We start from the raw sequence: 11,917 nt of genomic DNA, 5'->3' as shown, positions 1-11,917 counted from the left end.
TCTCTCCTTGAGGGCGAGTCTAGAGCTGGTTGACAATTGTACTGTCTTTATTGGAGAGGTTGCACGATGTCCAATCCCTGTATATTTAATCATCGAGGGAGGATGTCAGCTACAGATGCTCTTGCTCAAACAATTATGCTAAAACCTTCGTCTCTCGTTACTATGTAGACATCCAGTAATTAACTTAGAATGGCATTCCTTTCCCGCCGCGGATCACGTCAGGTATATGCTACACTTAAACGGAAGTTCCTTTAAAATCAAAATTGAAGGGATTGAAATCATTTGTATGCAACGTCTGTAGAAAGACCCGGTGGTATTTAGCCATGTAGAGTGTAAATTTACCTTCTAAATCAAAGCACGGTTTGTAGTCATTAAGAATAATATAAACATGCTTGTTTATTTCAATAATAGCTCAACACCATATAGATAATAGCGTATCGCCTCCGGCAGCCCATAATTTGCATAACAAAAATGAAAATAAATATCCCGTGAGAGGACCCTTAATGCCCGTTACGAACGCACCGCGCATGACCCAAAACATCACTTCCGCTTATGGCAGCCATCATCCCAGAAGGATTTTGACGACAGCTCGTTTTCCCAGGGTTTTTGTTACATTTAATTAGTTTTTCTTTTGCTGAGGATGTTGGTCAGCTGACTTTGCCTGATGATGGAGACACTCTGTCGTTGGATGCTGGGTCTGATGTGGATGCCGAGACTCGCTCATGGCTCCCATCAGTACCTACCGAGGGGTCAGATCATGAGTCTTTTCACTCTGAGGCTCATAACCCCGACTCAGATTTAGGTCTGGCTGCATCTCAGGCAGAGAGGAATCTTGATTCCTTTCGTAGCCTTCGTTTGGAGGTTGCTTCCTTTTTGGGAGTTGAATTTTGTCCCCCTCCCTCTGCTTCTAGCCTCCCAGAAAGGACTTCAACTTTAAGTGCCTTTTTGCTCTCGGAGCCAGCAGCTAAGGCATCAGGTAGGTCTTTGGCTGAAGGGACTATGGTCTCTTCAGCATTGGCCCAAATTGAAAAGGTTCTGCAGGCCAAAAGTTCTTCTAATAGGAAGCAGGATCTTTCTGGTTTGCTTCTGGGGGTTAGCGATATCGAGCGGTTTAGTCCTTCTCGATATTCTGTGCACAATTCCTCAGTTGAACCTACTCCAGCCAAGGTGGATCTTATCTTAGACCATCGCTGGCCTGGGAGATCAAATGATATTGTTCATTTATCTCCTAAGGAGCATAGTCGCATGGAAAGACTGCTTCGTCTTGCCATTCATGTGCTGGCTTATACAGATTCTTTTTCCTCTGCTTTGTTCGTAGCATCTTCTCATTCTGAGGAGAGCCTACCTAACAAGACTAAGCTTCTGGCTGAACTCAGCAAGGCCATGAACCGGGCCCACATGGATGGAACCGCGCTCATTTTGGCAGTTCTTGCTGATTTTGTTTTGGCCCGCCGTGCAGCAGTTCTGAAGCCCAGACTAGCTGTAGGTGAGCCATTCATTTCCGATCTCATGACTGCTCCCTTGTCTGGCTCAGAAATGTTTGGAGGTATTCTCACCTCTGTCATGGACCGAGTCAACAATGACAAGGCGGCTTCAGCTAGGCTTGAGAAGCTTAGGGCTAAGCCTAAACCTGGCCGGGTGCAGCGTCCAGGTAAGCCTTAGAGGGGTGCTCAGACAACTCAGTCTCAGACTCAGACTCAGCCTCCTGTAGCTTCGGCTGTTCGAGGTGGGCACTCTTCTCGGGGTCGGGGCAGTCAGAGTCACAGAGGGGGAAGGGGTGGAAAGAAGAATCCCAGCAAGAAGGGACAGAGTTCCGGACTCTTTCAGTCCCTCGGTTCCTCATTGTCACTTGTCCTCCCCATTAGACGATCCATGGTCAGGTCTCCAGCTTCCAAAGCCAGATCTGCCCGTCGGGGGTCGTCTATCCTCCTTCCTACCAGAATGGAAGGAGCTCACCAAGGACAAGTGGGCAATTTCGGTGGTTTCCGAGGGTCTAGGTATTCCTCTCTTGAAGGATCCTCCTCTGTCTGTGGACCCTATCTTCTTTCCTCCACCAGGCGATGTAGAGAAGGCTCAAGCCCTCTTAGACGAGGTCAATTCCTTGATAGCCAAGGGTGCTGTGGAGGAGCTTCCAAGGTCACTCTGGACTCCAGGCTTTTACTCCCGGATGTTTCTTGTCAAGAAGAAATCCGGGGCCTGGCGTCCGATTATAGACCTCAGTGCATTCAACAAGCATGTAGTCTCGCAACACTTCAAAATGGAGACACCTCGAAGTATCTTGACTTCGGTAGCTCCAGGTATGTGGGCGACCTCAATCGACCTCAAGGACGCTTATTTCCATATAAAGATATAGATAAAGATAAAGAAATCGGTCAGGAAATTCCTGAGATTCACTTCTCAGGGCAGAGTGTTCCAGTTCAAGGCCATGCCCTTCGGTCTGACCACCGCCCCTTTGGTGTTCACCAAGCTACTTCAGGTGGTTGTGGGCTATTTACACAGTCGCGGAGTAGATATCCATATTTATTTCGACGACTCCCTGATGCTGCATATAGACCCAGTCTCTCTGCGTTGCAGCACCAGGTCGGTCTTGACAACTCTTCTACGCCTAGGTTTTATCCCTTCACGGGAGAAATCCGAGGTTCTTCCATCCCAGGACTTCATTTTCCTGGGAAACCGTTTCCTTACGGATCGGGGCCTCGTTCTTCCTCCTCAGTCCAAGTTCCAGAAAGCCAAGGAGTTGGTTATTCTGCTCAACAGTCTGGACTATATTCAGGTCAGGTGGTTTCTGAGGCTTCTCGGATTCCTCAATTCCCTTTCGGATGTCGTACCCCTGGGTCGGCTCCATATTCGCCCTCTTCAGATGTTTCTTCTTTCCAAATGGAAACCTGCATCCCTCGAGTGGGATGCTCGGATTCCATTGGAAGCTTCCGTCAAGGCCTCGGCCATGTGGTGGGCTTTGGAGGCCAATGTTTTGAAGGGCGTCTCTCTTCAGAGAGCGTCCCCTACAGTAATTTTGTATACGGACGCATCTATGACGGGTTGGGGTGCCTACCTCAACGGTCAGTGTCGTTCAGGGGTCTGGCAGGGGGCTCAACTCCAGGAACACATCAATGCGCTGGAGATGAGAGCAGTTCTGCTAGCCATTCAGTCCCTACAGCCTCTGCTGCAGGATCAGTCCATTTGTCTGGCTACAGACAATGCTACAGTGGTAGCTTATTTGGAGAATCAGGGGGGTACAAAGTCTCACAAGCTATGTGCCCTCACTATCAGGATTCTTCTTCTTTGTCAGGATATGGGTCTGTCCCTCTCAGTGAGGCATCTTCCAGGGCACCTGAATGTTTTAGCAGACACGCTATCCAGATCATGGAGTCCAGTTATCACAGAATGGACCCTGAACAGGTCTATATTCAGGGCCATCTGCATGGTTTGGGAGACTCCTCTTGTAGATCTGTTTGCCACAGCTCTGAATTTCCAGATTCAGACGTTCGTGTCTCCAGTTCCGGATCCTTTGGCTTGGGAAGTAGATGCTCTATCCCTGAGCTGGGAGGGTCTTCTGGCATATGCCTTCCCTCCATTCAACCTCCTGGGCAGGGTACTTCACAAGGTCAGGAATCACGATTGCTCGGTTCTCCTGATAGCACCTCTGTGGCCCAGACAGCCTTGGTTTCCGGCTCTTCTGGATTTGCTGGTAGATCTCCCCTTGGCCATTCCGGCCAGGTGGAATCTCCTCAGCCAGCCCAAATCCAGACAGTTTCACCCCAATCCGGAACACCTACACCTTCACGCGTGGAGGCTATCTCGGTCTGTCTCTTGCAGGCAGGCTTTTCTGCAGAAGTTACCGATGGCATCACAAGATCTATTCGATCTTCCTCATCTGCCATCTATGAGTCCAGATGGTCAGTCTTCTGCAGTTGGTGTATCAGCAGGAAGATTGATCCACTCGGTGCCTCTATTCAGTTAATAGCGGAGTTTTTCCTCGACCTTTTTAAGGTTAGGGAACTAGCGCCTAGCACCATTCGAGGCTATCGTTCAGCCTTAGCCAATGTATTTTCTTTTCGGGGTCGTTCAGATGTTGGAACATGTCCCACTCTCTCTAATCTCCTCAGGTCTTTTTCGTTGGAGAAGCCTAAGGTAAGAATCTTGACACCCCAGTGGGACTTGGCTTTAGTTTTGGACTCTCTTACAAGGTCTCTCCTTATGAGCATTTGGCTTCTGCTTCTGTTAAGTTCCTTTCTTGGAAGACTGTTTTCCTGATTGCACTTGCCTCAGGTAGGCGGAGAAGTGAAATACATGCTCTTTCTTCTTCTCCGTCATGTCTCAGGTGGTCACGAAACTATTCCCTAGTGACCCTTCTCACTGACCCCTCCTTCTTGGCGAAAAACCAGGTTCCCAATTTTTCACCAGATCCTATTAAGATTCCTGCCTTAAAGGCTGTCTCTGGTCCCAATGATCAGGATCTGCTACTTTGTCCTTGTAGGGCTTTGAAGTTTCATCTTGATAAAACTAAGGGGGGCGGCAGGGTCCTAGACCTCGTCTGTTCTTGTCCATCAAGGCAAAGAAGTCTGATATATCTTCTCAGACTATTTCCAGGTGGATCTGTGAAACTATTCAGAAAGCCTATGAGGGGTCTACTGCAGAGACTCGTGACAGTGTTCGGGTTAGGGCACATGAAGTTAGGGCTCTATCTGCCTCTTGGGCTTTTCTCAATGGAACCTCATATGATGAGGTCATGGCATCTGCCTTTTGGCGAGGCCGCAACACCTTTGCAGACTTCTATCTGCGGTCGCTGTCCTCCCATGCAGATGGGTTATATTCTCTGGGTCCTCTTGTCACTGCTCAGTCAGTCACTTGTCCCCCAGTCAATCCTTAGGGAGGTTCCATTGCGGTTTCTGTTTTTAAAGAGTTTTATTGTAAATATCCCAGACCCTTAAGGGGTTTTTAACTGATGTCTTTGTTGCGGTCTTTTCAAGAGGTCATTGTCCTCGGAGACTCCTCTACGGTAAGACAAATTCGCTATTATCTATATGGTGGTGAGCTATTATTGAAATAAACTTGAGGTTTTTGTAGTAAAACCAATGTTTATGATATAATACTCACCACCATATACTAGAGTTCCCACCCTCCTCCCCTCGTCTCCTCATCCAATTTATTTGGTTGCGGAAGTGAGGTTTTGGGTCATGCGCGGTGCGTTCGTATCGGGCATTAAGGGTCCTCTCACGGGATATTTATTTTCATTTTTGTTATGCAAATTATGGGCTGCCGGAGGCGATACGCTATTATCTATATGGTGGTGAGTATTATATCATAAACATTGGTTTTACTACAAAAACCTCAAATTAATGTCCCGAATATTTTACAGATAAAGCATGGATACGATAATAGCCTATAACTGATGTCGATCAACCCAAGAAAAGAACACATTGAGTTGTTGACGTTATCAATACAAAATACATTAAAATGTTATTATATTTATTGAAGATAAATAATTGTTAACAAGCATGCTTTGCCACTTACCATGTGTATAACACAGCCATTGTAGTCCTACCCTTCCGTTTATACCTGGATTTATCGACACAAAAAAGAAAATATTGACCTTGCACTACGTCCACGGTTAATATGATCTTTTCCTGAGTTGATCAATCCAGGTATCAGGTTATGGGTATAATTACATATTATTTCAACGTGACGTAATGAACTGTATACTCTATGTGAACATTTACACCACAAAAAAGTAAAATCGATCAGCATATGGAAAGGTGTCGTCAGAATAAGACAATTCCAAAGTAACTTTATATTTCAGTGACCTTGTCATGTTCAAAAGAGCACATGTGAGGCTGTGATAACAATGTTTAACGCTAGAGTACAGCTATCGGTTGATGTGAGCTAAGTTTTATGATGTTCCAATATCGTTCATTCGCTCCTTCGACATAAACGCGAAGGGGTGCAGGAGCGAAAACAACACGATGCCGAAAGATCGAAAGAGCGAAGCAGCAAAAACACGATGGCGACGGAGCTCCTTCGCTACTTCGCTCCTTCCTCATCGAAAACACGATGGCGAAGTTCCATCGCCCCTCGCCATCGTGTTTTCGCTCCTTCGCTCCTTCGCCATCGTGTTTTGCTCCTTCGCCATCATGTTTTCGCTCCTTCGTGTTAACGTCGAAGGAGCGAAGGAAGCAATATTGTAAATTTTGCCCTAACGGAACACCATACAGTTTTGATATTGCATCGTTGGTTATTGTTCTGCACTAAGAGATCCAGGAATGTCCTCGCCTTATTATATGCTGCCAGAGGCCTGGGGTGTTTAACTTTCCATGTACCAGCAGACGAAATGCTGTAACCAGTTTAGATATTGCATGTAATTGTTTTATGCACTCTATATAATTTGTCCATATTTGAACAGGTGAACTTTGTCACCCGCAATTTAGTGCCAGACAGCACATATATTAGGATATAAATCGATTTTTGTCGGGGTAGTATCTTGGAGTTAGACTGAACAGTAAGCGTTCAGATTTAGTCAACCTTTTATTCAAAACCAATATGTTTTTCAAATGTGACTACAATAGAGCATTTTTAAAAAACGGAGTATCCTAGAAATAGCCACGAAGAATTGTATACACGATGATTCAGACTCAAATAACAATGGCTTTTAATGTACGTATCAAGGACTGTAGTGTCTACTGTCATAAGACTTAATATTTAACTCATCTCTTCTATTGATACAGTGATTATCATGTTATACAGTGATTCCCCATGTAACCTTAACATAACCCCTCTAGTTATACAGTGATTACCTCATGTAACCTTAATATAACCACTCTTGTTATACAGTGATTACCTCATGTAACCTTAACCTAACCCCTCAGTTATACAGTGATTACCTCATGTAACCTTAACCTAACCCCTCAGTTATACAGTGATTACCTCATGTAACATTAACCTAACTCCTCTAGTTATACAGTGATTTCCTAAGGTAACCTTAACCTAACCCCTCTAGTTATACAGTGATTCCCCCAGGTAACCTTAACCCAACTCCTCTAGTTATACAGTGATTCCCTAAGGTAACCTTAACCTAACTCCTCTAGTTATACAGTAATTCCCTAAGGTAACCTTAACCTAACTCCTCTAGTTATACAGTAATTCCCTAAGGTAACCTTAACCTAACTCCTCTAGTTATACAGTGATTCCCTAAGGTAACCTTAACCTAACTCCTCTAGTTATACAGTGATTCCCTAAGGTAACCTTAACCCAACTCCTCTAGTTATACAGTGATTCCCTCGGGTAACCTTAACCTAAGTCCTCTAGTTATACAATGATTCCCTCAGGTAACCTAAACCTACCTCCTCTAATTAAACACTGATTCCCTCAGGTAACCTCAACCCAACATCTCTAGTTATACAGTGACTTCCCTATTGTAAGGAAGACATTTCCTTCCATAATTTTCCTGCGGGAGAAGAATTGAAGAAGAAATGGATTGTCAAAATATGCCGCGATGTTGGCCCAACGTTTCAGGTAAGGCGTCGATGATAGAATTGTTACCTACATGTAATCCATAAAGGATCACGATGAATATGATCCAACATCAATAGTATACCCGGCCCATATCTAGCATGCGGTGACAGTCTCATCTGTACCTGACCTACACTATGTACATATCAGCTTATATATGTGTACACCCAACAATAGGCCCAGTACATACATGTGCAGGTCTTTAATTGGTAATTAGCACTGTATACCAGTGATGTGTTATATATTATCAAAACACAAATAAACAACTTTTTTGTTCATGGAAATATATTCAGTAGAAAAATTAAGTTTTTTTTTATCTGTAACTGATATCTGGAGTCATGCAGACACAGGCCCTGACTGATTGCTTGATGGGACTTAATGTTAACACAGATTTCGATAATGGACCCATTCGTTATGATAATTTATACAAGGATTTTAATATTTGTTCTCATTTCAAAATATAGATTTTTGACTGGATGCATGTGAAATGCATTTTGTGGATTTCAGATCTAGATATCAATATATTTAGGACATACACCTTCTTCTGATTTGAATTTATAACTTAACAAAACCACTTCAGACGGAATATCAAAACCTTCAAACTCATATAATTATTTTTTCTTTGTTTTCATGGTAAATACTCAAATGTGATTGGTCGAAAAATTCTTTTCATTCTTCTATGAAAGAAATTCCGAGAATAGCGAGAAAAATGTGACGTTACAATACGACAATTGATGTTGCGTATTGATTTGAGAAAAAGAATCCCATTTAAAAACAGTAAAATTGTACATAAAACATGTTTTAAATTAGAAAATCAATGTCAAAAATTAATATAAGCGTTGATGTCAATTATTTTTTAGTTTCATCGGGGTATGAAACAAATTTTGTTTGCAAACTACGCTGATTCATACAGTTTGCAAACAAAATTTGTTTCATACACCGATGAAACTAAAAAAAAAATGACATCAATGCTTAATTGAATGAGCCGAAAGATATACCTATATAAATAAACAGATAGATAGTTTATGATCTATTTACCATCTAGAGTTCATATTTTGTGCATATCAATGTTGACATACATACATGGCACTGTATCTACTGATATGATTAAGAATATATTCACTGGCTGTTACTGGCGTATACAGGTTTGCGAAATATTACATGTAATTGTAAATTACTGGTTGCAAATGTGATCAAGTTTAATACAAATATAATAATCTTGTCTACTTTTTCCAGATTACAAGGAACACCCTTGTGTGCTCTGCCCATTTCCCAAATACATAGATAAGAAAAACACTAGCTGGTAAGCGGATGTTGGTGAAGGATGCAGTACCCTCTGTATTTCATTGGACAAAAACACCATCTAAGAGAGTGGGGCCTATGGAAAGACCTACAGTGTATGTAAACATTATCGTTGTGAAGATATATATTTATTTTCACTTTGCTTTTTTTCATAACATTATTAAGTATGATAGTGCCATCATCATCATCATCGTCATCATATAATAATGAGATCTATTTCAAAGCACTGGGACTTCCATGTTGTGGATTCTTTATCTTAAAATTAAAACAAATTTGTTTAAATTTGGTTGTCCTTGCTGTGTTAAAAAATCTATTTGCAAAAGTGCACACACACTACATGTATGTAGTGTTATATATATGCATACTATGTGTAGTAAACAGTGTGCATATGAATAATATCAATTACCAAATCTTGAAAGGTTTTATATGTGCTAAGTAAGCTATCAGATTGAACATGGATATTTGATTAAGGCAAATTTCATTATCTGATGAGAAAGCCAAAGAAAATAATGTGATGCAAAACATGAAATGCTAAAGGCCTATATTATTACTATTGTATATGTGTGATCATGGCTCATTACACAAATGATTGTGTAAACAGCTGATTGTAAATTTTATAAAAGTTTTTTTTTCAAGTTTTGATGCCTAATGTATGTATTTTAGAAGCCAAGATATTGACGAAGAAGAAACCGAGGCCAGGGAAGGTAGAAATTGTGCACTTGAGAACAAATATGAGGTTCCTGTGGCCACATTTGACCATGATTATCATGTTTCTCAAGCTTCAACATCAGCACGATTGGAAGCAGCACAGATGGAGGTTGAGCGACTTCAACAGGAAAACCAAGCACTAAAAGTGGCATCATTTGGGTTAGAGCGTTTCAGTTCCAACGCTAGTCTTATCAACTTTTATACGGGGTTCAAAGATTATCCAACCCTTTTATGTGTGTTTGATTCATTGAAGCCAACTGACTGCTCCATGATAAGATGGACACAGATGCAAAGGCATGCATCAAATGTGGATAAAATTAGACCTACTAATTTTAATGAGGAATCTCATTCACTTCAACTGATTGATCAGTTTTTCTTGTTTATGTGTCGTGTTCGCCAGGGATTTCCGGAACAGGATCTTGCCGTCAGATTTTCCATCTCGCAGTCATCTGTTAGTCGAATTTTGATAACATGAGCAAACTTTCTTTATGCTGTGTTAGGCGCCCTAGAACTTTGGCCTTCAAGAGAAATTATTGATAATACTATGCCAACTTGCTTCAAATCTACCTTTCCTGCAACACGAGTCATACTTGATTGTACAGAAATAAAAGTACAGACTCAAATACTTCAAAGGTATTAAGTTCGGAAATCTACTCGAGCTATAAAAGCCACTCCACTTTCAAGAGCCTTATAGGTATATCTCCTTGCGGAACTGTTTCATTCATTAGTTCTTTGTATACCGGTGCCATATCGGACAAGGAAATTACAGCAAGGTCAGGTATCATAGATTTGACGGAGGAAAATGATCAGGTAATGGCAGACAAGGGTTTCCTGATTACAGATCTTCTGAAATCAAAGAAAGCACATCTTGTAATACCTCCTTTCCTTGGATCAAAGGGCAAGTTCTCAAAGGAAGAGGTAGCGAGTACTCATGAGATTGCAAGATTAAGAATTCACGTCGAGAGAGCAATCAGGAGGATAAAAGCGTACCATATCTTCGATGGAGTGATACCGCTGAACCTAGCCGCATATATTAACCAAATTTGGACTGTTTGTGTCATACTGACGAATTTCCGCGGGCCGTTGTTTTGAAAGATCTTGGCTTGCAAATGGACATTGTGTTACAGAAACATATATTTTCTTGTTACTAAATTTCATTGATTTAAGGTGTCCCAACATTCTAGCGCTCCAATTCTGGGTCACAAGTTTGAAACCTTCATGGAACAGTTGCAAGGTACTGACTTTAGGTTTGTGGTTTATATCCGGGTACTCTGGTTTTCCTCCAACTCTAAAGCCTGTTATGTCCTTAAATGACATGAGCTGTTAATGCAATGTAAAACAAAAACTCAACAAAACCGATCATTGATATCAAGAAAGATCATTTTTGACCAGTTGATATGTAATTTAATTATCTTTATTATTTCATACATGTTCTAAGGTAATAATGATATAAATTTACATCTAGGCATTGACGAATTTAATAACTTTGTAATAAGTCATGATTTAGAACTATAGTTCTATTTGCACTTAAGTCAGTTAAGTGCATATCATATGTATATATTTAATGATGATGAACATTCATTGATTTAGTGATCTACATGTAAACATGTTTACAAAGTTTATATACATTGATTGCTTATTGTTTAGTATTACTCTGTGATTATTTCACACATATATGGTGACTGTATCTATCTACATGTAGTGCATTTACTTCAGATTAATGCCTTCAAAACCTATAAGTACATCTTTTGCAGAAGTAAAAGAACTTCATATCATTTCGGCTGATACAGAAAACCACATGATATTTATGTATTTCTGACGTTTCTACATGTTTGGAAGAAATATGTCAAAGAAGAATTTGTCAAATTCCTCTTTCATCCCAGACCATTTTGATTCATCAAAGAATATCCTCTCCAAATGGTAATCTTGTCTGCACTTCACCAAAAAATCACACCAACTCATTCCTGTAAGGGTCATTTGCCCCATTACTTGAAAGAAGTATCTATGATAAGATTTCAACTTATGTTGTCCTGTGTTTCTGTTTTGTGATAAATATGGGCAATCTACATAAGAGTCCTTGCTTGGTCATTTAATCTCGAGGAGTCCAGTTTGAGGGGTTGCAGTTTCGTCGTAAACTTTTCTATCTGGAGATGTGCCTAGATATGGTGCGGATGGATTTATCACAAATCCACACAAAAAAGAACTGTTGCCAGTTATTTGACAGTAACTTTCCACAGTATCAGGCTCATGTTCAATCCCAAATTTCATCTCTGCGGTCATGATGTTTTTAGTCCTTAACAGGCGCTGAGCAAGTGCATCGAAATCTGCTTTTCTGGAGCATACATCTTTAAATACTGATGATGTCAGTCTATTTTTACGAACATCGTGCCAAATCTTATTG

At 41.2% G+C, this 11,917-nt stretch overlaps 1 protein-coding gene across 1 annotated transcript; it reads left to right on the top strand.

Moving 5' to 3' along the window:
- The first annotated feature begins 2,425 nt into the window (after positions 1–2,425).
- On the top strand, positions 2,426–3,961 carry LOC117344738. The gene has a single exon (XM_033907566.1). The coding sequence runs from the start codon at positions 2,426–2,428 to the stop codon at positions 3,959–3,961; it is 1,536 nt and encodes a 511-aa protein (XP_033763457.1).
- Positions 3,962–11,917: the final 7,956 nt, after the last annotated feature.

The sequence above is a fragment of the Pecten maximus genome, chromosome 16, assembly GCF_902652985.1.
Source record: "Pecten maximus chromosome 16, xPecMax1.1, whole genome shotgun sequence".
NCBI classification, from domain to species: Eukaryota; Metazoa; Mollusca; class Bivalvia; order Pectinida; family Pectinidae; genus Pecten; species Pecten maximus.
The sequence above is the reverse complement of the archived record's forward strand: the minus strand, read 5'-3'. Positions and strand labels throughout refer to the sequence as shown.